The sequence below is a fragment of the Lepidothrix coronata genome, unplaced genomic scaffold, assembly GCF_001604755.1.
Source record: "Lepidothrix coronata isolate B3197 unplaced genomic scaffold, Lepidothrix_coronata-1.0 Scaffold153, whole genome shotgun sequence".
In the NCBI taxonomy this organism is placed as follows: Eukaryota; Metazoa; Chordata; class Aves; order Passeriformes; family Pipridae; genus Lepidothrix; species Lepidothrix coronata.
Genome location: NW_016690333.1, coordinates 137,880 through 161,895, shown reverse-complemented (window position 1 = coordinate 161,895; position 24,016 = coordinate 137,880). Strand labels below are relative to the sequence as shown.

Here is a 24,016-nt window from a genome sequence, read left to right as displayed (position 1 = left end):
CAGTGAAGGGCATTTTTTCCACATCTATCTCAGGAATAGGCCTTAACTGAAGAAAAACAGGCTCAGATTACAGATCAGGAACACCTTTGGAAAGAGAAGATAAGCACGTGGTTTAGATTGCTTGCAAAGGTATCAAGTCTCACAGAGTAAATCTCTAAGAACGTGTTAGACAAACCTCTCCCAGAGGTGATAATGGACATAGTGAAGCTAGGAGGCTGGATTATATGGTCTCTCCAGGCAGTTTATAAATCAAGCTTTCACTAATAGAGTTGGCCCACTGAGGAAGCTTCATCTGCCTTTTGTTTGGTAAATTCATGTATCTGGTCAAGCAGCAGAAGATGAGGTTGCTGTGTTCTCCCAAGACAGTGACAGAGAAGGTATTAAACCACAAACTGTGCTGGGGAAAAAAAAAAGCACATTGACACAAGAAGGCAACCAAGCACGAGACTGCAGAGTAAAACTGCAGTACACAAATGCCTCCAATTGCTACAACTACACTGCCACTTCTTCAGCTTAACACATCTTCAAGTCTGAAAAGTTCTTCTCATAAAAGGAGGGGAGGAGAACAACACATCCCACACATCCTCCTCATCTAGGAACCTGTACCTCACCATCAAAAACACCCAACTGATAAGCTCTGGCCAGAAAGAAATTGAAAAGAACATTTCATTCCCCAGCAAAACAGGGGAAGGGATTTAGGGGAGGAGGGAAGCTCCCACAGGCTTTCTACCTGAGCTTATGAGGTCTGTGGGACTGACCTAGCTCTTCAATCACTGCCTGCAACTTAAAAAAAAACAAACTAAAAACAAAAACACAAGCAACTGGAGTACTTTAAGAATCACTGTTGACAGACCATCACAGGAAGAGCTTGAAATTATAATCTTCAATTCGTGGTGTGTGTTACACACCACAAATAACTAGTTTTAAAACACTTAGCTGGAGCCATAGAAATTCTTTCACTACAGAACTACTGGGTTGACAGGGTTGAATCACCCTGGAGAGCTCCAGCAAGAAGTGAAAAGAAAACATTCAAATACCGAATTCCAGCATTTCAGCTACTGTAATGCAACTAAGGTGCCATCAACATGCTGTACCTCAAGAAGGGAGCCAAAACTTTTAGTTCACATGGATATTTGTCACCCACCTCGAGCAGAGCAGATTGCAAACTCCAGGCTGGTCCCCACACAGCAGAACACCCCCACCAGCCACGTTAGTACCGTTTTGAGAATCACAATTCTGAATTTCCTTCCCATTTATCTCTTCTTCACGCCTGCAGCTGCTCAGTGCCACATTAGTGGATACCTATCATACTTGATTAAAATGCAAGTATGAAGAACAGGTAGAATACTTATTACTTAAAACAGTTTAGTTACTATATTCACTTGGGTCTCCATCACCTACCCACAGCATCCTTCAGAGGGCCAGAAGCGTGGATGTAGAAACCATTTACCATGTAAGTAATTAAAAAAACCAAAGGCATTTAGTCTACAGATTCAAGAGAATACATTAAAGCTTCCCCAAAGCTCAGGCATTTTGAGATTAAGTCAATTTCTTTCCACCCCAAAAGTTAAATGCATCTGAAAATACTGGCTAATGCACTGCTGTAATTATTGGAATGCATTAGAATCCTCCAGTGAGGGTTTGTTGGCAGAATACAACATCCAACTTCAACCTACTTTAACTTGAGGGTGACACAGACCTACTCTTCCCAGTTGCACCTTGGACAGCTTTAGATTTACTAACACTGAGAAAGCAGAAAATGAACAAAGCCTTTATATACATTACTAGAACTGTTTAATGCTTAACAGAAAGCTTGTTAAAAACTGTCAAACTATATTCACTCTTAAGTTTACTAAATTCTATCATGCTGAGCTATAAAGCAATACTCAAGTACTAATGTTATATAAAAGGTTTAAATGGAATCATTAAGTGTGTGGCTTCATGCCTGTAAACACAGAAATAGCTCAAATTGCTGGAAGAACAGAAGCTGGCTGGATCAGACAATCTAATAAGCATTATGTTACAGCTTAAAAAACCCACAATCATAATCTTAAAACAGCCAAATCCTTTCTTGATCAAAAGCAGAGTGATAATTCTAATGACAGAACTATGGTACAAGGGATAGCTCAAGTGAAAAACATGGAATCTAAGTTTATCACTGTTTTCTCCAAAACACCACAAATTAAGCCTTATTACCTTTGGTACTGAAGACAGTGAACAGGAATTAACTCTGACAGTTCATTTTGTCATTAATGGTGTTTTCCTTTAGAGATCATCAAGTGAGGTACCTTTTCTAGACCTTGAAGGATTCGGTTCCTTTTAAGAAGCACTTTGAAATTTAGACAAACAGCCACTAAAGTAGATGATGTCATTTTATTGGCATTGTTACTTGGCAGTTAAATCATGTCCACGTTCAAGTTATACAACTATTTACACTAGTTTTAGGCACATCATCTTCTGAACATCCTGCTATACCCCTACTAAAGACTTAGCAAAACACACTGGAGAAAATGCCCTTCATAATGGAGTTAGGGATTGTGTACACAAACACTTCAATGCTGAACAGCATAATATTTTAATATTACTACAGCAGAACAAAATAAAACAGCTACTAAAGTTAGCAAAAAGTATCAGTCTAGTTCAACAACGTGAAATGTCTCCAGGAGAGCAAGTTAGGATATTACACTGGAACGTGAACATCAAGTACCTCAGAGCCCTCTCCACACAAGCCCAGCTTTAAAGAAGCAGAATGCCTTGTTCTCCAAAACCTTTAATACCAGATCCATTAGCATGGTATGTTCAAGAAGCATCAATTCACTCAATTTTACTTGCATGGCAATACTGAAGTTTCACATGACAGTATCAATTCAATCTTACCTTGAAAACTCTACAAGAGGAACGACTAAGGCTTAGTAAACCAGTAACTAGAATATCATTTGCTGAAATGCTCAAAATAATGAGCAAATCAGAACAAGCAGCAACTTATTATTAAACTAGGAGACTTAGAGTAGCAGACATCTCTAACAGTTTTTATCATGCTAGCAAACTGCACAGCCCCACAGAAAAAAAAGAGGAAGCAGTTGTTCCCCAGTTGTAAGTTAAATTCTTTTTTTAACCAAAGTGCTTCCCCCACACACTTCAAGAGCACGACTTGTTCACAGGAACAACCAAAGCTAGGCAGATCTTAAAGTACTAAGCAAGCAAACAGTGAATTTTAAGTAGTCTCTGTCCAAATACAATCCTAGTTATTTCTGTAGCCACTGCTTTACCTGCACTATTAGTCCTCATTTACTCTGCTTCTGGGCAAAGGTTACAATATGAACTTGAGCCCAAAATCAGCATTCACATCAAAACAAAAACAAGTAAAAAAAGAAAAAAAAATAATTCTGTTTCTGAGCACTTAAGAAACCTTACTCCCCTTCCTAAAGGACGAACACTGAGCATCCTATGAAAAACACCTCCAAGACACATTCCAGTGCACCCTGCTCACCACGAGGGAGCAAAGAAGGAAACAAGCTATTCCTACCCCTTCTAGATTCAGGTTCAGCTTCTCTTGGTTTCTGTGAAACTGAAGTATGTCAGAATAACACCTCTGAATTATCAAATTAGAGAGTGGTCAATTCGCATCAGTCAGCTCAAGGCTCACTAGCAACCAAACTAAGTTTTATGACCCCAGAACATCAGCCTGACAGTGATGGAACAGCATCTGGAAAGGAGAGGTCAGCAGCATTCCAGGAAGATGCTCATTCCTCTCAGCATCTCCCTTCCAGGCACACAGTTTTTCCACTGAAGAGCTGGCACAAGATATCTTGATTTTGGTTTTGCCTCCACCCAACACTCCCCAGGCCTTTTTAGCCCTAACACCTCTGGCCCTCCTATAACTGCTCCCACTCTGCTCAGACAGGCCTCCTCCAAACTCTGCACACCTGGGCAGCACCACAAGATGGGCTTGTACCAGTTCCTCCTGCAGCTTCTCATTACCAACCCCACCTTGTAAACTTGAAAACTGAGCTCACCCCTGAGAAGTAAGAAAGTTCACCCTTTGTATTTTAACAGTGCATTTATTTGCACCACAGTTTGATCTGGACACATTCTTACTTGCCCCAGACTTGAGGGCAGAGAAAATATTGGCTTGACTCTCCATAGTCACCTGTTCCTTTCCCCCAGAGGAAGGACATTTCAATATGTGGATCATCCTTCCACAGGCAAACCTCCCACTTCCAGTCACTCCCATATATTTGAGAGCATCTTACTTGTCATTAGCCAAGTATTAGGAACAAGCTGCATTATCCTCTTCACAACAGGATAGAGACTAGATTCCCAATTCTCAATTCTTGCAGGCTTAGAAATCCACTAGAGTAGCTGCCAAAAAACTTTCTTGGCTTACCAGTAATGAAGCTGCACTTAATTCTCAGGTGGGGAAGCCTGAACTACTCCCAACCAAGCCCTAGACCAAAGTGCAAGTGGTGGTCAGTGAACCACAAACAGTTACAATGAACATTTAGAGGAAGAACATTAACAGAAAATACAAAGTTCCCAAAACAGCTTCTCAAACAAAGATGATTTCCCTAAATATTAGCAAGCTGTATGGAAGGCCACCTCCTCAGGTTCACAGAGGTGCCAACACTGGTACTTCTTTGGAGGATGAAGAAAAACAGTGGAGTTGAAATGCATGGATAAACAGAGATTTAATTAAGCCAAATATTTTCATTCTTTAGTTACTGAAGGAAAACAGTGGTATATTTCCCAAGGCTGTGAACAGGTCACAGAAAGTAATTTCTTGCCTAGTTACAAACCACCACCACTCACAGCAGGCTGCTATCAACTCCAACACTAGGGACATGTCTGTAAAGACACCAAGTCTGCAGGGCCAGACCCAGCACAGAAATACAAAGGAGCTGAAGCCAGCAACCCCATAGCCATTCACCTCAGTTCCAAGACAACTGGGCAGGAATTTAATTCCTTCCCTGCGCATCTCAATAGAAAAACCAAGTCCTTGCAGGCCAGCACTAAGTCTTACCTCATTGCTGCAAGAAACTTAAACATCAGATAATTACAAGAAGAACTAATTATGAAATACACTGTAGAATTACACTAGATCTCTCCTTTAGGCAGCAGAGCAAGGGGAAGGAAGGCTGGAAAACAATTCAGCAGGTAAGTTCTAACTAGCAAAACAAATTACTTCAACCACCACTGGTGTTTTGATGCTACACAACGCACCATAAACAGCCTGAGCTAATTAAGAGCTTCCTGACAGTAAACATCAGGACAGAGATATCAGTCTTAACATTCTCCCATGATATAAATTAGGATTCTTGCTAAGGATGAAGTCCCAAGCCACTTGACCAGGAAAATGCTTAGCCAAAAGCAAATCAGAAAATAGTTATTTAAGGAAGTGCATAGTTTATCAGTCATCAGGGAGAGGGAGGGGGTTGATGTTGCATTTTATTTTCACTGTATTTCACCCTTATTTTCCTTCTTTGTGTCAGAGTGGCTTCAAGCTTTCCCAGGCCACAGCAGCCTACAGACAAAACTCAGTGTAATGAGCTTATTCAAAAAGCAAGGCCCTCAGACAAGACTTACCAACCACGTAAACAAAATAAACTTGCATTTACCTAAGTTTCTACTCTATTGAAATGAAGACATAACACTTAATTAGTGATGCATCAAGAAACATCACAGAATATTTTGCAGAGATTTTTACAGGTACTTCATATGAAGAATATTTTCATTTATGTCTATTGCAAGAAAGCCTTGGCACAGAACAAGGAAATACATTTCTCCTACTACTCATTATGCTGCTTCCTAAGTCAGTTCTAGATTTTTACACTCCATTCTAAAAGTTTTCTCAGGACGGTATTTTGGCTAGTCAGCATCTTGTCTGATAGCAGTATCAAGATTTGGATTTTCAGAATATCATAACTAACAAACTACAACTGAATTTTAAGGTTTCCCACAATCTAAACAAATCCTATAACTGCACGCAGCTCAACTTAACTTAGAAGTAATGCAAATGACAGGCTCTTTCTTCCACATGACACACTTAAAGATGTATTTAAGCATTACCTTACCTGCACCTGATACAGATTATAACTACTGCTACCTTCAAGTTTAAGTAGTCACATGCTTCTGAACCAATACTCCCTCCCTCCCCTTCCCAGACACTTTCAGAGAAGCAGCTTCAGGATTCTCACGTGCCACTTCAGTGCCATGTGGCAAACTTTAAACACAGCTACTACAGACACACACAAATATGCACAGTTTAGTCAGCAATAAGCTTAACACTTATGTCACACAGGACTCCAGATTCAAACCCAGAGCTAATCCTTTTTCCACCTGACAATGATTAAGCAATTATAAAACTTCACTTACAATCAGGTCAAAATCATCCCATGTTTCTTAATGCCTACAAGGAAACAGGCATGACTGATTTGCTTCTTCCAGGCTACCAACATACAAATTGGTAGGGTGCTACTCAGTTTAGTCAGTAGCAATTTGGCAATCTACAGAAGATAAAAGGTGGTTTCTTCCACAGGTAACAACCTGCAGCAGAAGCTACACAGGGCTTGGAACTAGGGCCAAAATTAAAGCAGGACAAAATATTAAAAAAAAAGTAAAATAAACAAGTCAGTGGAGCCCAAGCTACCAAGATACAGAAGGAGGAACATAGTCTAGACAAGACTCTTCAGGTTGTGCTCGGCCACAGAAAGTCAGTCTGCCTGGACTCTGCTCCTAACATCCTAAATTATCTTGCTCATAACACACACACTGCGCTGCAAGGCTAGTGATAAGGGAAAAGATAAGGGAGAGGGTCAAGCTCCCCTCTGTGGGAGTATGGCTTCACAGCTTTCTCAAGCTACTAAAGAATCAGAAAACCACTGTGCTACCCATAAACACTGAGGGATGTGTAGTAGCTTCTGTTATGACAAGCAAGCTCTACAGAAGTCCACTCCAGCAGGCACATCGCATGCTAGAGACAACACAGTTTAGTTCACCAAGTGGCACTCAACACCATCAACTCCATTCCTGCAGACGCACATACAGGCACGGCCTAGCGCCCATCGCCGCTCCCCGAGCTGCACCGCAGCGCTGCCAAGGGCAGCAGCCGGAGCATCACTTCTGCTGCCGAGAACCGCTGCGTTTCCTGCGCTTTCTGATGCGCTTCACTTGAGCCAAGCGCGGGCGCCGCGGGGCGCACACCGGCCCTTCCCGCCCCGCTCACAGGGGGCGGCTCCGTCCGCAGCCGGGCCCCGGAGCGCCCGCGGGACACGGGGGGCCCGGCGGGACCGACCTGCCCTGCACAGCGCACACAGCCGGGCTCGGGGCTTAACACGGCAGCGCCCGACCCCGCCGCGGGAGCGGGGGGCACCGACCAGGGAGACACGCGTGTGTCCTCCCGCACGGCCCGACCCCGCCGGCGCTCCGGGCAAAGGCCGGGCCGGCACCGCCCCGCCCGCCGCGGTGCCCAGGCCGGGGCCGAGCGGCTCCCGGAGCGCAGCACGGCGGGCCAGGAGCGCTCCGATGGTCCCACCCCGGCGGGTGGGTCCCCGGAGCGGATCCCGCAGCCCCGCGCTCGCTGCCGGGCAGCCCCGGGGCAGGAGCGCCGCTCGCACCGGCACCGCCGCCTCTCTCCGCCCCGGCCGCGCAGCCCCCGCCGCCCGCCTCCCCCCGCCGCCCCGCGCCCCGGCAGAGCCCTACCGGGGTCCAGGGCGGGCCCGGCGCGGCCGCACGAAGCCAATGGCCGGGCGGCGGCGGGAGGGAGCGAGCGAGGAGCCGGGAACGCCGCGGGGTCGCTGCCTGCGGAGGCGGAGCCTGCGAGGGCTTATAGGGCCGGGCCGGGCGCTCCCCGCCATGTGACCGCGGGGCGCCCAGCTGGGGCTAGTTAAGTGGCGGCGGCGGGGACCGCCGGCTGCTCGGCTGTCGCTCCCCGGAGCTTTGGCCTCCGCTTTTTTTTCAATTTTTATACATTTTTTTTCTCCCGTCCCTCCCGTGCGCTTGGCACTTTTCAAAGAGCAGCGCCCCGCTCCAGCGCGGTGCGGGACGCGCGGCCCCGGGGGCGCTGCGGGCGGCGGGGGCGATGCCGCCCGCCCGGCGGGGCTCCCCCCGGCCCGACCGCGCTCCCGCCGCCGCCACCGCCTGACCGGCCCGGGGAGAGGGCGCTGGATGCAGGAACGACCCGAAGGCACCGCTTGCCATGAGCGCTGGTAGCGCCCGGCTCGGGCAGCGCCCGCGGCCCGGCACAGGGTAGTCGGGCAGGCAGGCGGGCGGGGGCGGCTCCGGGCGCACCGCGACCATGGTGAAGGAGGAGTGCAAGGCGCTGCTGGACGCGCTCAACAAGGTGACCGCCTGCTACCGGCACATGGTGCTGACCATCGGCGGCACCTCGGACTCCCAGAACCTGCGGGAGGAGCTCAAGAAAACCCGGCAGAAAGCCCAGGAGCTGGCGGTGGCCAATAGGAACAAGCTGACCACGGTCCTGAAGGACAAAACCGTGAGTAAGGAAGATAAAGCCGAGTTCGAGAGGCTATGGGTGATTTTCTCCACGTGCCTAGAGATCCTGGAGATCGACATGAGGAGAGCCCTGGAGCTGGGCCACGAGTTCCCGCTAAACGTCCCCAAAAAGCACCTCATCCAGACGGGAATGAGCGGGGGAACCTCTGGCGTGGCCGCCAGAGCCATGAGCGTCCAGAACATGAAATACGAGGCCGAGCGCAACATAGACGTGATGGATTTGAAAGACCTCGAGAACGAAATCAACCAGGTAGGAGAGATGATGTACGAGATGGAAATGAAGGTCAATGTCCCCCAGTGGACAGTGGAGGCTAAGCAAGACCCGGGGGCTGAACTAAAATCCACCATCAGCGTGGGCGCTTCTTCTATTGGCATGATCTCTGTGGAGGAAAATAAATCCTTCTGCGATATCAGCAAGGTTCTAGCTGGGATTGTGTTCTCTGCTGTGCTCATTATCGCCATTGTCCTGGCAGTGTGTGTGGTTAAACTGTCTTAGGGCGGTGCGAGCTCTGACATGAGCGACCCCCTCCAGGTCTGCTTGGAGTGTTTCATGCCTCACCTTTAATTTCAAAATGTGTCACTTGGATGAGGTGAGAATTTAAACGGAGCACTTGAAAGAACAAGGCAGAACTTTTCACCTCTCAATATCCTAAAATGCACGATTTGCTTCTTCATGCTTTTTGAAGAAAAGGGATGCAAATCAGCCTGCAGAGTAGGATGTCTTCATTTGCTGGACTTGTAACAGTTAACTGAAGTATCAGGGTATTATCACTACTGACTGTAACAGGGATTTGTCTGCTATTAATAGATCACTATTCTCAGAAGCCTGTATTTTTTGTTGTTTCACTAGGCTCTGGTGTTTGCTGCTGGTCACTGTTTACAGTATTGGAGAGTAACACAAACTTGGAGGTTAACACGGGTGTTTTGTCTGACCAAGTGGATAGAATACTTTTTTTTCCCCCATCAAATACACAAAATATTGTTTCAGTGGAAGAAAGGGGTAAGGATGAAAACCCCAGTAAAAGAATGTGACCAACCGCTGTTCTTGATAAGTGAATGGTTGGGGAGAGGGGAGAAAACAGAACAAGCAATGTTTGTTGATTTAGACTGGATTGTACAGAACCCAGTTGCATGAATTGGCACAGCCCATGTGAATGACTAATCGCTTTCCAAATCCAGAGAGAAAAACGGGAGAGCTGCGTGTTCAGAAAAATACTAGCAAGCCTTGTGGTTCTCATTCACATTTACCACAATTTTATCTTTCCCTGCAGAAAGGCCAATTCTTGCCGCTGGTTCGAATTTTTCTTTCTGTGGCAGCAGTTTGCACTTTACAATTAATTAACTGTGAAAACAGGAGAAATGAATGTACCCACAGCAGACACAGTAACATTTAAAAATAGATTTTAGCAAACAAAAATCAGATTCAGTTAAAGCAGACCTTTCCAACAGGATCCCCTCTCCTGTTGCGAGGCAGGGACTGATGCTGTATGGGTACTGTCACATTTCTGCAAGCTCCCAGATTCTTTGCAGAATGTGTCTCTTTGCTAAAAATGTGTCTCACTTTCATATCTCATTCATGTCTGATTAATCATCTGGGAAACAGGAAGCCTCTAGGATCCATTTGATACACTGCAATTTTGGGAAGTAAAGCAACAGCATAAAACTTCCCAGCACTTCCCTATAAAATTGTAAACGTTTAAATGTAAAGTTGGGGGGACAGACACTAACTTTGTAGAGAAGCTTCATAATGTTTTGTAGAAGGACTATGTGTTATGGTTATTTATTAGATAACTTATGGAAGTATCTTCTATTACTGTAAACACACACTATCCGTTCAGGAATGCTTGGTACATGCACTACAGTGCCATAGGTGTATGAGGCACTCCACAGCCAAATATAAAGATCCCATAATATTGGGGGTTTAATAAGTCATCCTTCGTTGTTTATTATGGACATATTATCAAAATAATAAATCAGACATGCTTTGTGAAGTTACTAGACAACAGTCTTCATGCTTGTTAAATAAAACTGACGACACTCATATAAACACCTAATATTTTTGAGTTAAGAATGAAACATACTTTGAAAAACTGCAGCAAACAGTTTATTCTTTAAAACTTAGGAGAACTGGATTTGGGAGAAAAAAGTGTATTTGAATCTGGTCACTTGTAGGTGAGAAAAAAATAGTAAGCAGAGGCCTGAATTAAAAGCTATAGACTATCCTTACGTTGAAGGATAATGTGAATTCTGCACACTTATCCATTCTAACTCCATTCTCTTGGGAATTCACAGTGTTACAAGACAACTCCACATTCCTTTCTGTTGTGTTTCACTCATTCCATTCATACATATAAAACATATGTAGTTAATCTATGTTCATAGAGATCCCTGACAGCTTTCTAACAAAGTCAAGTCTGTATTGGTGCTACAGCTCCAGCCTGCCTAGACAAGGTGTAATTCCTGTGTGTTCATTTAAATGAGATGATCTCCTTCACAATCACAGTGAGTAAACATATTTAAGGAAAATGCAGCAAAAGCTGCAAGAGAATGTACAGATTTGGATTGCCACCACTAGTCACTAAGGATCTGGGGTATTTTCACTCTTTTACTTAGTTCACAGGAAGGAGGATAAGCAGTTGCACTCTATTCTGTGCTGCTTCAAAACTCCATGTACCTTGTGAAATCAGATCGTTTAACCACATGTTTTCAAAGCCCAAGTAATGTAAGTGTGGTTTCTGGTGGATAAATAAATGGTAACACTGACAGCATTCATTATCTTGTATCTCGGTATCTCCTACACACTTAACCATAGATAAACAGTTTATCCATGGTTAGTTGTGCAGAAGAATTTTTAAGAATAGGCAATGTCATCTTCTAAAGCAAGCCTCAGTGAGTTGATAAACTGGAAGTTTTCAGTCCATTGCATTTTTTCAATTTTGACTTTTTGCTACAGGACTCGAATTCGTATAAGTGGCCTATAAATATATATCTTGCTTTATTATGAATAGGCACACAATTAGAACTTAAAGGACAGGCCTTGGAAAATGAATTTTCAAATCATAAGACAAAACACAGATGCAGATTTATTCATCATTAGTGTGTTCCTAAAAATCTCTATCATATTTAGGCTATCTGAAGCGAATTCTAAGAGAAAATTGGCACTGCTGACATCCATAATGTTCCTGCCACTCATCTCCTACACTTGATACAAATGTTCGTTCCATGTGACAGAGTTCTGGCACAACAGTGCACAAACCCAAAACAAATGAAACCACCATTGCCCAAAAGTACTGAGGCTTCTTTTAAATTAAGAAATAGAGATGTAGATTTGCAGTCTTAATTTTTTCCTCCTACCGGAACGCAACAAAAAGGAGACCGAAAATGCTATTTTGTAAGTGAAAAATGGGAATTGATACTTCAAAATACTCTATATTTAAACAGCATGATGAAAAAGCACATACTCTCATGCTGATCAGTGAGAATGTAATTGTAGTACAAAAGAAGATGGTTAGTCCTTAACTTCAGTGTTGATCTATACACATTAAATTTGCTGTATACTGAAATCTTATTCCTGACTTGAATTCTACTGGTTTTGCCTGTGCATGGGTGGTATTTTCTACACTTTGAATAATGCAAACCTGTTACTGTCACTATTTATTTAAAAATAAAGTACCTCCTTATAACTTACTGGTTGGCTTGCAGCAGTAATTCAAACCAAACCAAACCGGTTGGACTGAGTCCAGAGGATCAGAGGGATCCCAAGATCAGAGGAATGGAGCAGCTCTGCTATGAGGAAAGCTGAGAGGATTGGGATTGTTCAGCCTGGAAAAGGGAAGGTTCTGAGGTGACCTAATTGTGGCTTTTCAGTGCCTGAAGGGAGCCTGCAAGGAAGATGGAGAGACACTATTGACAAAGGCCTGGAGTGAAAGGACAAGAGGGAATGGCTTCAAACTGACAGAGAGCAAGGTTAGACTGGATATTAGGAAAAAATTTTTCCCTGTGAGGGTGGGGAGGCCCTGGTACAGGTTGCCCAGAGAAGCTGTGGCTGCCCCATCCCTGGAAGTGTCCAAGGCCAGGTTGGATGGGGCTCAGAATCACAGAATCAACCGGGTTGGAAAAGACCTCCGAGATCATCACGTCCAACCCTTGATCCAACACCACCATGGTTACTTGACCATGGCTTGGAGCAACCTGGGATAGTGGAAGATGTCCCTGCCCACGGCAGGGGATAGAATGAGATCTTTAAGGTCCCTTCCAACCCAAACTATTCTGTGTTTTTATGAAAACCTGGAATATTAGAACAGCTTGTCAGTAAGCTCTTAGAAACTAAAGTTCCTATTTCAGCCACAGTAATAAAACAGTACTAAACCCTCTCATTAACAGCTTTCTTAACATAAACACACCCTTCTCAAGCTCATAAAGTTGAATATAGTGATGTAGCTTGATTTATACTGCAAGCTCAGCAGTGTGAAGTCAGGAAATCTCTGCCTTAGGAAACAGCTACAATAACATTCAGGCTAACAGATGACGCTGCCTTCAGCACTGCTTGCTCAGTGGTAAGTACAGAACCACTGGCTTGGACAATTGAAAACCAGGGAACATATTAGACCAGAACAACGGATTAAATTCTCCTGGTGTTAGGATCCAAATTGTCCCTTTCAGCCAGCAAAGCTGGCATTTACTTTAGCAAAAAATACACACAACCTAAGGAGCGTGAAATTTGGTCCTGCGGTATTGATAGCAACAACAATCAACAGTTGTGTCACACTATCAGAACTGAGTCTGTTAAATGCAAAAAATTGTAATGTCATTCCGGGATTTCCAGTCTATCACCATAAAAACTCTTTACGTTGTTTTTCAGTTTACTAACCAAAGGAAGACAGAACCATAATTAAAGTGGTTCTCCTTATGTGGGAAACAATGTAACATCAAACTTCTGCACTATGAAAATAAAATTAGATTCACAATTCTTCACGTAAATATGATGGTATTTTTTACAGTAATGCAATTATTTAAAACTGGACTAAATGACTGATGTAATTATCTTTCGGATTAAAAATTAAACACGTGCTTATTGTTTATACTCCAAGAGGGCTGGTTATGGGCTTGCTTTTCCTTCTCTTGCAAGGTTTCTACTGTTTATGTCCACCTTCCAGAAACACCTTCTATTTAAGTGCTAATGGAACTCCTAGTCAACATATTTACCCTTCACAGATTTTCATTATGTAAAAAGTCATCCAGTAAGACCAGTGGATTACAGATCTCTAAGTGCTTTCTCTCAATACGATTATATAAGTCTTTTAATGCAGGAAGAGATCTGGACAAAATAGTAGTCTACACATGAGCAGCACTTGCTATGGTAAATGTACAATAAAAGTGGGATTACAAAAGAATGTCTTTCACATAAAATTATCTGCATGTGTTTATGGAAGGACAAAAAAAGGAAGGAGATGGATGTATGTAGTAAATATGTTAGCGAAGTTTGCTCTCTGTTAAATCCAACAGCACCCCAACGTTAAGCTACAGCTTCTCTATAAAAAGAGGGAGTATCTTATGTCCAGTGGGACAAAGAGTATAAAATATCCCTGAGTGGAACTGACCATCTATTCTTTGATTAACTCAGTACAGAGTAAGAGTAAAATTATTTTTATTTTATACACATTGATACCAATTTTACAAAAGACAAGCTTTTTTTTCTCTCTCGGTTTCACACTACAAGGGACTTTTTTTCTGGAAAAAGGCAGTCCCACAAGGCTGGATTCCATCATCAATCCTGACAGCTTTCTGCTGGAATGCAGCTTCATTAGCTACCACTGATGGAACCTGTGGAAAGGTGAAAAGTCACATGGCATTTAACCAGCGTCAGGGCTCCTGTGGATCTCCTCAGCCAGCCAAGCACAAGGGGTTCATGCTGGAAGCAATGTGACTGAAAGCCACGTTGGCAAACACAAATTCCATCACAGCACCTCCGAAATTCTGCCACCCACAGAGGCCAGTGAGCAAATGCAACTATGTTTATTGCTCCTTCCAGCAATTTGTCAGAATATCTACTATGGTTTTCCCAAAGTGACAGAAATTGACTTTTTGAGCCACCACAGGGTCAGGTGGGTTCTTTGGTTGGTTTGTTTGTTTGTTTTCTTTGTTTGAGTTGTATGTTTTATTTACATTGTATTGCCTGGCATTGTTTATCATGTACTTAATAATAACATCTCCACCAAATCAAACAAACAAACAAATCCTCTCAAAGCTAGTTCTAATTCAACCGCACAGAAATGGAAGTCACAATCATAGTATAAATATGGTCTGTCATTTTGATAATTTTTCCACTGTGCTTTAAATTAACATTGGAGTCTACACTCAGGTCTGTCTCTCACACACATGTTCAATGAACATACACAGTTGAACCCATTGATGTGTCACAGCACTAAGGAATTACATAGCCAAAAACATGGCTTTAAAAATCATAGGGTTTTTTTGTAAGAACAGTAAACATCAGATCTTACAGCCATCTATAACTGTCTTAGGGAAAGAAAATTCAAATGCAATTTCTTTGTATGATCCAGAAGACTCTATACATAAATAGCATAAACGTTGGGGGGAAAAAACAAGAAAGGGGGCAATGAGAAAAGACAAAAGAAAATATTTAACTATTTATACTGTATAAAGTGACTGAGGACTACCAGAGACACCAAACATGATACTCCCTTAGCAACTTAATCTAATATGCTAATTGCAGGTGTAACTTGAGTTATAAATACACATTTGAATTCGGGGTCCTAGAGGGAGTGCTCCAAATCATTCCTCATATAAGGCATCACTACTCAGTCTGGCGAGAAATTATATGTATGAAAACTATTCATGTAATTAAAAGCTGCAGAATTAGAACCATAATTTCTGTTTCCATAAGACACGTAATCCATTATGCGTCTGTTGCAAATAGAACATTTCCAGTTGTTAATACTATCTGTAACCTAGTCTTCTCATCTGCTTTATTCGTTGGAATATAACTTTGTATGAAGGTAGCTGTATTTTTTATTTTCTTTTTAGTCAGTCTTCATAATGGTAGTATAATCATAAACCTGCATTTCCTAGATTTGACATTTATTCACAATTTGTACAGAAGTAACTGGAGTAGGGAAGAATGTCTGCCTTAACTTGCACTTGGCCATCTTTGAGCCCAAAGGACTGCTTCAGATGCTGAGTACAGTCCTGAACAATGCAGTAAGCACAGCACTGCAGCTCTGCTGACAGCCCTGGTGTTCTCTCTGTGTCTGAGGTTGCAAACAGCAGCCTACGTGCAGCCACACATTCCACTTCCACTCCCCTGCACGAATGCCTATGAAATCAGACCCGCTAGATTTAAGACCAGTGGATACCAATAAAACCAGAGGAATGGGCCACCACATTCATCAGAAGGATGGAGCACCTCTCCTACAAGGAAAGGCTGAGAGAATTGGGATTGTTCAGCCTGGAGAAGAGAAGCTTTGAGGTGACCTGATTGCAGCCTTCCAGTGCCTGAAGGGAGCCTGCAAGGAAGATGGAGAGACACTATTGACAAAGGCCTGGAGTGAAAGGACAAGAGGGAATGGCTTCAAACAGACCCAGAGCAAGGTTAGATTGGATATTAGGAAGAAATTCTCAGCTGTGAGGGTGTTGAGGCCCTGGCACAGGTTGCCCAGAGAAGCTGTGGCTGCCCCATCCCTGGAAGTGTCCAAGGCCAGGTTGGAGGGGGCTTGGAGCAACCTGGGCTAGTGTCCCTGGCTGGAGCAACCTGGGCTAGTGTCCAGGGAGGTGTCCCTGTCCAGGGCAAGGGGGTAGAATGAGATGGTCTTTATGGTCCCTTCCAACCCAAACCGTTCTATGATTCTATGACTTGTTTGCCAGGATATTCCTGCTTTGCATACTAGAACTTGTGAGACCTTAGACTGTCCTAGATAAGAAAAAAAAAAAAATCACAAAAAAACCATTCCACTTAGAAACTTAACATTGCTATTCTCTAGTACCAGATTTTCCTAGATATATTCCAGGGCTATCAGATATTGCATTTTTGCCATAGCAAGACAGTTTTGTGTATGTTCTGGTATTACAGCTGATTTGAAAGTGACACTGTTCATTATTGGTACATGACTACTTCCTACTTAAAATGCCTTTACGCTGAAATGATCAGACTTAATGGACCCTAAATCTTTTTGATCAGCCATCAAGCTCATTGGACGTTAAATCTTGAAAACCCTCAGTAGTTTATTAAAATTTCACTAGTAAAGCAGTTTTTAGGCAAAGCACATCCCTAACAAGATGTATACTTAACACAGTAAAATAGTTAACTACACTAAGAGTGAAAAAGGCAAACAAATACAAGGAGAACATCGTGATTTTAGGTTCAAAATACCCTCTAGTAGGAAACAGGCACACTAGTGGGCCTTGTGATTCCATTGCTAAGACGGTAATCACAGATGAGCAATAAGGATTAAGTTAGTATGAAAAAGGGACACGCAAGTTACAAGATGTCATTGGTTTTGTCTGTATATTCGGTGATGAACACAGGAAGGAGAGGGAGGGCAGGCTTGTATATTGTTGGGCCACATGTTTTAGCAACATCAGCAGACTGGCAGCAGGGTGAACTTATGGCCCAGCTGTGTCTGGGTACACCTCGAGTTCAATTTTGGGTTTGTCAACTGACATATTCCAGCATCCCACTGATTCAGTTGCTTCTAAACATCCTTTCAGTTCCAGTGACAAACATCTCACAGGCATCAAGTACATGCTCACATACAAAATCAAATGGAGAAGTTGTCAGAAGCATGTACAGGTATGTGCGTATTTGCCAAACACAACCTGGCAAGAGAAGGATTATGGACAGGAGGAGGATTCTCCATGTTACATGCAAACACCATTCTTACATTTCTCAACCTGTGTCATCAGCTTTCTTCTGCTTAAACTCCTCACAAATTAAGAAAAAATGTTAAATTAACAAAAATAAAATATTTCCTAAAGGTTCAAAGGACTTTTTCCTGGCTTTGCTATCTTGCGTGAATAAATGTGTTTTTTTCAGGTAACAAGGTACTTAAAAACCTCAAAACAGAAGACCTCTGTATAATCATTAACTAAAACTCTACAAACTCCTCCCCCTTGAAGCCTACTAGAACACATTCAAACAACTTAGCGCGTGCTACGTTTAATTACAGACCTAAAATGACTTTTGTTATCAGCATGGCTTGCTATGGAATTGAGATAAGGAGATTTCTGCGAGGCCAGCTGGCGGGTCAGCAGCGGTATTACGATCACAAATCCGAGTCCTTGGTTTCTGACCCGGGGCTGACTCCTGGGGCTGCAACTACAGCCCCTCCAGCGGTACTCGGGAAGACTCCGGGCTCCGACGCAGCTCAGCATTTACACGGCGTCGCGCTGTAAATACACTCAGGAAGCGGGAGATACCCCAAGCCGTATTTCCCAAGCGAACCGAAAGCCATCGATACCGCCTCGTTCCTCTCGGCCGTTCTGCCTTAAACCCCCTGCGTTTCCTTAAGCTTTCGCCCTCGGAGGACACACGCTACTTACCGGCTTAGGGCTGCTGCGGGCTGAGGCATCCCGGCCGCCGGCCCGCCTCCTCCATCCCTCCCTCCGCGCGGTCCCGCCCCGCTCCCGCGGCTGCAGTGGCTCCTCCGGGAGCGCAGGCGGCGGTGCCGCCCGGCCGCCCCCGCGCCCTCGGCCCGGCCAAGATGAACCCGCGGCTGCGGCACTGGCGGGAGGCGGCCACGCTGCTGCTGGCGGCGGGCTCGCCGGGCCGCCCGCCGCGCTGCCCGCTCGGCCCCTTCGACTACGAGCTGCTGCTGCTGCGGCGGAGCTCCCGCAGCGGCTTCATGCCCGGCGCCCACGTGTTCCCGGGCGGGCTGGTGGAGGCGGCGGATTTCTCGGCCGAGTGGCTGGCGGTGCTGCCCGCCGCGCCGCGCTGCGGGATGGGCGCCGTGAAGCCGCCGCCGCCCGGCGGGGTCCGCGCCCCGCTGTTCGCCACCGACCGGGAGCGCCTGGGCTCGCCGCTGCCGGGGGAAGTCGCCTTCCGCATCTGCGCTCTCCGGGAGACCTTCGAGGAGGCGGGGATCCTGCTGCTGGTGCCGGGCCGCGGGCCGGCCCCGCCGCTGCCCGCCGAGCGACTGCCGCCCGCCGCCGAGCTCGGGCGGTGGCGGCGCCGGGTGCAGGAGGACCCGTCCTGCTTCCTGCAGCTGTGCCGGCACCTGGGCTGCGCCCCCAACATCTGGGCGCTGCACGAGTGGAGCAACTGGCTGACGCCCGTGGGCCGCGGCGGCCGCCGCTATGACACGGCGTTCTACCTGTGCTGCCTGGAGGAGCGGCCGCCCCACGCCTCGCAGGACGACCAGGAGGTGACGGCCGTGCTGGTAAGAGGGTCCCCCGCGCCGCGGGGATGGGGATGCCTGGGATGCTTGCACGGTCCGGATGCCCGGGATGCCGCACGGACCGGCCGGGCGGTAGTTCCGATGGGCACGGGCGCTCCTGCCCCCAGAATCACAGAGTCAGTTAAGGCTGGAAAAGATCTCTGAGATCGAGTCCAACCTTTGACCGAACGCCGTCGTGTCAACTAGATCTTGGCACTAAGTGCTACATCTGATCTTCCTGAACATCTCCAGGGACGGCGACTCCGCTGCTCCCTGGGCAGCTCCTTCCAATGTTTAATCACCCTTTCTGTGAAGAACTTTTTCCTAATGGCCACTCCAAAATTCCCCTGCTGCAGCTTAAGACTCTTGTCCTGTTGCTTCCAGTTCCCTGGGAGCAGAGCCCGCCCCCCACCTGGCTCCGCTCCCCCCTCCTGTCAGGGAGTTGCGGAGATCGAGGAGGTCCCCCCTGAGCCTCCTTTTCTCCAGGCTGAACCCCCCCAGCTCCCTCAGGGCTCCTCACAGGACAGATCGAACAGTCCATCAAAGCCATCCTGATAACGCGCCCTTAAGACGTGAGGAAAGGGAAGGGAGGGGACCCTCTCCCCTGCACCCCTGGAGCTGCCACTGCCCCCTCACCAGAGGTGCAGCTGGAGCAGCTGCTGGGAGAGGGTGTTCTGTGAAGGTCGTTTTACCTGACGTGTTATGGCACAGGATCCGTGTCCTGTCACATCACTTTCACCTTGAATTACCGTCTCTTTCAAAGGCGGATGACAAGTATCACTTTTTACACGTTCATTCGTGCAGAGCAGGGAAGGGTTCTCACATGCCCTTAACACAGTATGCTGGGAGAGATCCATGTGGGATGTACAGGTATACTCCAGGGCTCCAAGAGATACTAGTAATTTTAGTTTTCCAGAGTTAGTTGGAATATTTTAAGTAACATACAAACTTGCTGAAATAGTCTATTAAAAATTTTGAAGCTTTGGGGGTTTTTACCTTTTTTTTTTAAATTAAGTGAGCAAAAGTAACAAACTTTACAAAGAAACTTCTTTTATGGTCAGTTACATTGGGGTCCTTAAGTTTTTCTAGAATTCTGAAAAGTTCAATAGCAAGTTAGAAGTAGATGAGAAACCAGACAGTTCTGTGAAAGCTTACCTAACAATTTTGGTATCGCTGATGCTGTGATACGTAATTTTTTAACAGATTTTCTGCAGAAATTCAAAAGTACCTGAGATCTCATCTTCAAAAGAGTTCATGTTTGTTATAATTTTGCTAATAACAGCATAAATGCACTGCAAGTGCTTATGCACACATTTATGTTACCAAATTCACCATGTGAGACGAAATCAAGATCACCAATAGTTTAAACATGCAGAATAAGCTTGAATAGCTGGGTGTTCATGCTCTGAAAACAATGCATGTAAGAAGCAGATGTTTAGAGGTACTTTTAAATCTCAAAGCATCAGTAGCAGCCTCTGGTGGCGCTGAGTTTAATGTTTTCTGTTGGTTTCAGTAGACTTTTAGTCAGTTCCCTAAAACAAATGTTGGTTTCTAAACCTGGCATGTCTAGGTGTAAAAAAAAAACCCTTATTTTTATTGGAAAGAAAGGAGTAACTTTTATAGATGGCTCACATGTTTCAATTTTCAAAATTTCTTTGTTGTTATTTTGGTATAGTTTATACACGGGGTTTTTTGTGTTCAGATGTTGCAAGCTCTTTTTCTGTAAAGGCTTCCTTGCTAATGATTTTTCAGGTTACTCAGATTTTCTATCTGCTGATGAAACTACTGTTTCAAGGCTTGTTTTCATCTTACAGTGGTCGTCACCTCCAGAAGCCATTGAACGCTTCAAGTCTCAAGAAATATGGTTTCCTCCGCCGCAGTTCTATGAATTTTGTAGGCTCTGCAACTTCTCTTCCCTCAGTGAGTTACACAAGTTCAGCTCTGAGCGAGCTCTGGAGGGCTGTGAGCACTGGATGCCGGTGATGCTGACTGCTTCCAATGGCTCCATCCAGCTGCTGCCGGGTAAGGGAACACCTGGAGGTTCTCTTAAATATACAGCATCTGAACCCACATGACATAAGCCATCTGTAAGGAAAATACTCTTTTAAGTTGCGTTTGTACCTTGTGGTTCCTTGTTTGCTCCAGTTCTGACAGTGGCTGCTGTCAGAGACGAGCCAGGGGGTCACAGACAGCACACTTGTTCCTTACTTATGATGTCATCGTCTCACCATTGTCATAATGTTTATTTATGAAGAAATTCTAGCATTTTGACTTTTTTTAATCTGAAGGATGTATTTAGAACTCCTCCTGTTTAGTCCTTTTCAGTGGGAATTCTCGTTTACTTCAGTTATCCGTTTGCCTTTGTAAGGACAAGGGACTCGAGCACAGCTGCATTATCAGTCCTCACAACTGCAGTGACAGGGCACTGCACTAAAACAAGATATTAAGTCGCCTTCCTCCTGCCCTCTCTCCTACTTAAGTCTCTCTCATTTCATAATCATTTACAAGCAGCGTCAAGAAAAGCTGCACGTACTTTTTATTATTTTCTGCTTTTTCTGATTGCTTTTCATTAGGCTTTCTCTTTTTTTTTTTTTGTCACAATAGACCTCTAGGATTTCTGTATTTGGGGTCTATTAGGAGTCTTGCACAAAAGTAGTTTGCCTTGATATGGCAAAACACTGTTTTCATCAACAAAACAAAGCTTCTGTTCTTAGTACACTTGAAAAAGCATTTGTCCTGTTATCCACCTGTTATATAAACTCCTGTCTCCCCAGGCTGCAATTATAGCATATTAAAACTATCAGGAGCTCGGGAACATTTAAGTCAACACCTCAGATGTGCACTGCAGTTTCACTGATAGATGCTTCTGGAAATTTATGGCTCTATTTTTAAATCCAAAGATGTTTAGAGGCAATTTACTTTTGCATTGCAAAATACATTTCCAGAGAGTTTCACATCCTGGTAAATGTTAAAAATTGCCAGTGTCACTCAATGAAAAAGCTGAAAAATAAAGTTGGCCATCTATAACTAAAACTTTTTTTTTCCACCCCCAGGAGATGAGTTATATCCAGAAGATCCAGATTATACAGGAGAAAAAAAAGCAATTATGTCAACAGATAAGAAGATTGAAGAGCTCATGAAAGAGGGCAGTATATTTCACAGGATAGTAATAAAAACCACCCACAATTATGCTGTCTATGTTAATATTCAAGCAAAATATAAGCATATCAATCCACTGATGATAAACTGTGATAGTTCAGATTACAACAGCAAATTGTAGTATGTGTTTGGTTTAAATCTAGAACAATACATATTCAGTGTGGTTTTGGTGCTTTCTGACTGTTGCCAAGTAGTCAGGAAAACATTTCTCTGTCCTGCCAAAGCATTTTGTCTGTGTGTGTGTTTGTGTTGTCTGATTTATGTGTACCTAATTCTCTGAGTCTTTGAAACAGTTGTGCCACTGATAAGTCACAAAGGTCCTTTTCTCACTGAAAATTTTAAGTATATATTTTGTTCAGAACAAGCATGTTTTGAGTTGAAGAATTCTTTTACTATGCTTCCCAAAGTTACCCTGTTAGATAAGTGCACCGTGTGTCTACAAAAGAATGAAATCTCTCATTCCATATTTGTTGACATCTCCCAGTCTATTCTCTCTTTCATTTTTGGGAAAAGCAGTGTGTGTATGTATATATAGAGAGATTTATTAGCTAAAATACAATTTTTAAAAGAATATTATAAAGTCCATTTTTATATTTGATACACCTAAATTCTTTTTATTAGTTGTAATTATACAAAACTTTACAATTTCCAAAGGTAGAGATAATTTAAACAAAGTCCTCTATCAGATCAAGTGCATTATTTTTATTGTTATATTTTTTTATCTTGAAGTTGCTAGCAATTTAAAAAAATAGAAAAATTTAATTTTTTATCTCCAGAAAGATACCCACAACTTAAGGGAATAATGTTCCTCCTTGGAAACACTCACTTCCATATTCCAGCATCCCACATTTTGCTTCTTATCTACTTTACTAAATATATTTGAGATTTAAGAACTTCAGAGGAAAGACTGCTGCTTAATTTTTTGGTTCGGATTTTTGATTTGTTGGATTTATCTTTTTTTCATGCAATAAGTGGAGTCAGTGGAGCAGTGATGCAAATTCTTTATCTGGAAGAAGAATGAGTGATGACTTGATGTTAGTCAATAAAGTTGTTCAGAAAGCTTTGTTCCAGCTTTTTGTTCTGTGTTTCAATTAAAACTTGCTGCAACATCTTCATTAAATCGGTTTGTAGTATTCATTTGGATTGGGAAAAAAAGTGTGTCTTCTGTCTCAGAACATGCCCAGATTTTTGTTCATTTTGCAGACCTCGTCGAGGTTTGTAAACCTCTGCTGAACACGGACCATGGGAAGCAGAGCACTGTGTATAATGTATATTATGCAGTACAATATCTCCTTCCAAATATTCTGGCCAGGTGGGATATTCCCTATTCTCCAGTCACTGCCATGACTGTTCGAATACAGTGGGGAGGGAGTGCTTTAGGACCCAGGCTTGCCATTTCCCTCAGAATCCTGGGATGCATCTCATCATGTTCCAAGGACTTGTCTATGTTCAGGTTTCTCAGATGGTTTTGAACTTGGCTTTCTCCGACTAGGGAAGGTACTTCTTTCATCCCCCCTGAGGTTCTGGGACTTGAGAGATGTGGGAAGAGTGACTTCCAGCAGAAACTGAGGGGAAAAAAATTGTCAAATGTCAAAGAAACCCTGTGAGCCTTTTCCATGTGGGTTACCACTGGATCTCCTGTCTCATGAATTGGGGGTGGGGGGTGTACATTTGCTTAAGTCCTCCTTTTGTAATCAACACACCTCTAGGAGCTATTACTATTATTATTCACATCCCTTGCCACATTCAGCTCCAGCTGTGCCTTAGCTCTCCTGATCCCATTCCTAAACACCCAAGCACCATTCTCCCTTATGAATACATATTCCTGCTTCCAGTACTACAGCTGGTCTTTTTTTTATTTTTTTCCTGTTGTCCCTGCATTAGTTAAAAGAACTACCAGCATTTTCAAAGAATTACTATTATCTCACAAGTGCCTCCGCTACAAAGGAGACTTT

At 44.1% G+C, this 24,016-nt stretch overlaps 3 protein-coding genes across 7 annotated transcripts in view; 2 read left to right on the top strand and 1 right to left on the bottom strand.

Annotated features, from left to right (window-relative positions):
* Nucleotides 1-18,130, bottom strand: part of ANKRD27 (ankyrin repeat domain 27) — a 54,352-nt gene extending 36,222 nt beyond the window's left edge. Inside the window, exon 1 of one of the 5 annotated variants that reach the window (XM_017828793.1) lies at nt 18,070-18,130. Coding sequence is in view for 2 of the 5 variants with exons in the window: in XM_017828795.1 (XP_017684284.1) it covers nt 176-200 (25 nt within the window). In the remaining 3 variants the exon portion in view is untranslated. Of the gene's footprint in view, nt 1-175; nt 6,150-7,042; nt 7,150-7,698; nt 7,779-18,069 lie in introns of those variants that run through there. The other 4 variants (XM_017828792.1, XM_017828794.1, XM_017828795.1 and 1 more) reach the window with 4 other exon arrangements.
* Nucleotides 8,250-12,198, top strand: RGS9BP (regulator of G-protein signaling 9 binding protein). The gene has a single exon (XM_017828796.1). It carries the CDS (start codon nt 8,294-8,296, stop codon nt 9,005-9,007), a length of 714 nt encoding a protein of 237 aa, XP_017684285.1. The 5' UTR covers nt 8,250-8,293; the 3' UTR covers nt 9,008-12,198.
* A 100-nt stretch (nt 18,131-18,230) lies between the features above and the next one.
* NUDT19 (nudix hydrolase 19) lies at nt 18,231-23,176 on the top strand. Its single transcript, XM_017828806.1, has 3 exons — nt 18,231-18,905; nt 20,717-20,924; nt 21,956-23,176. Exons 1-3 carry the CDS (start codon nt 18,231-18,233, stop codon nt 22,180-22,182), a joined length of 1,110 nt encoding a protein of 369 aa, XP_017684295.1. The 3' UTR covers nt 22,183-23,176.
* Nucleotides 23,177-24,016: the final 840 nt, after the last annotated feature.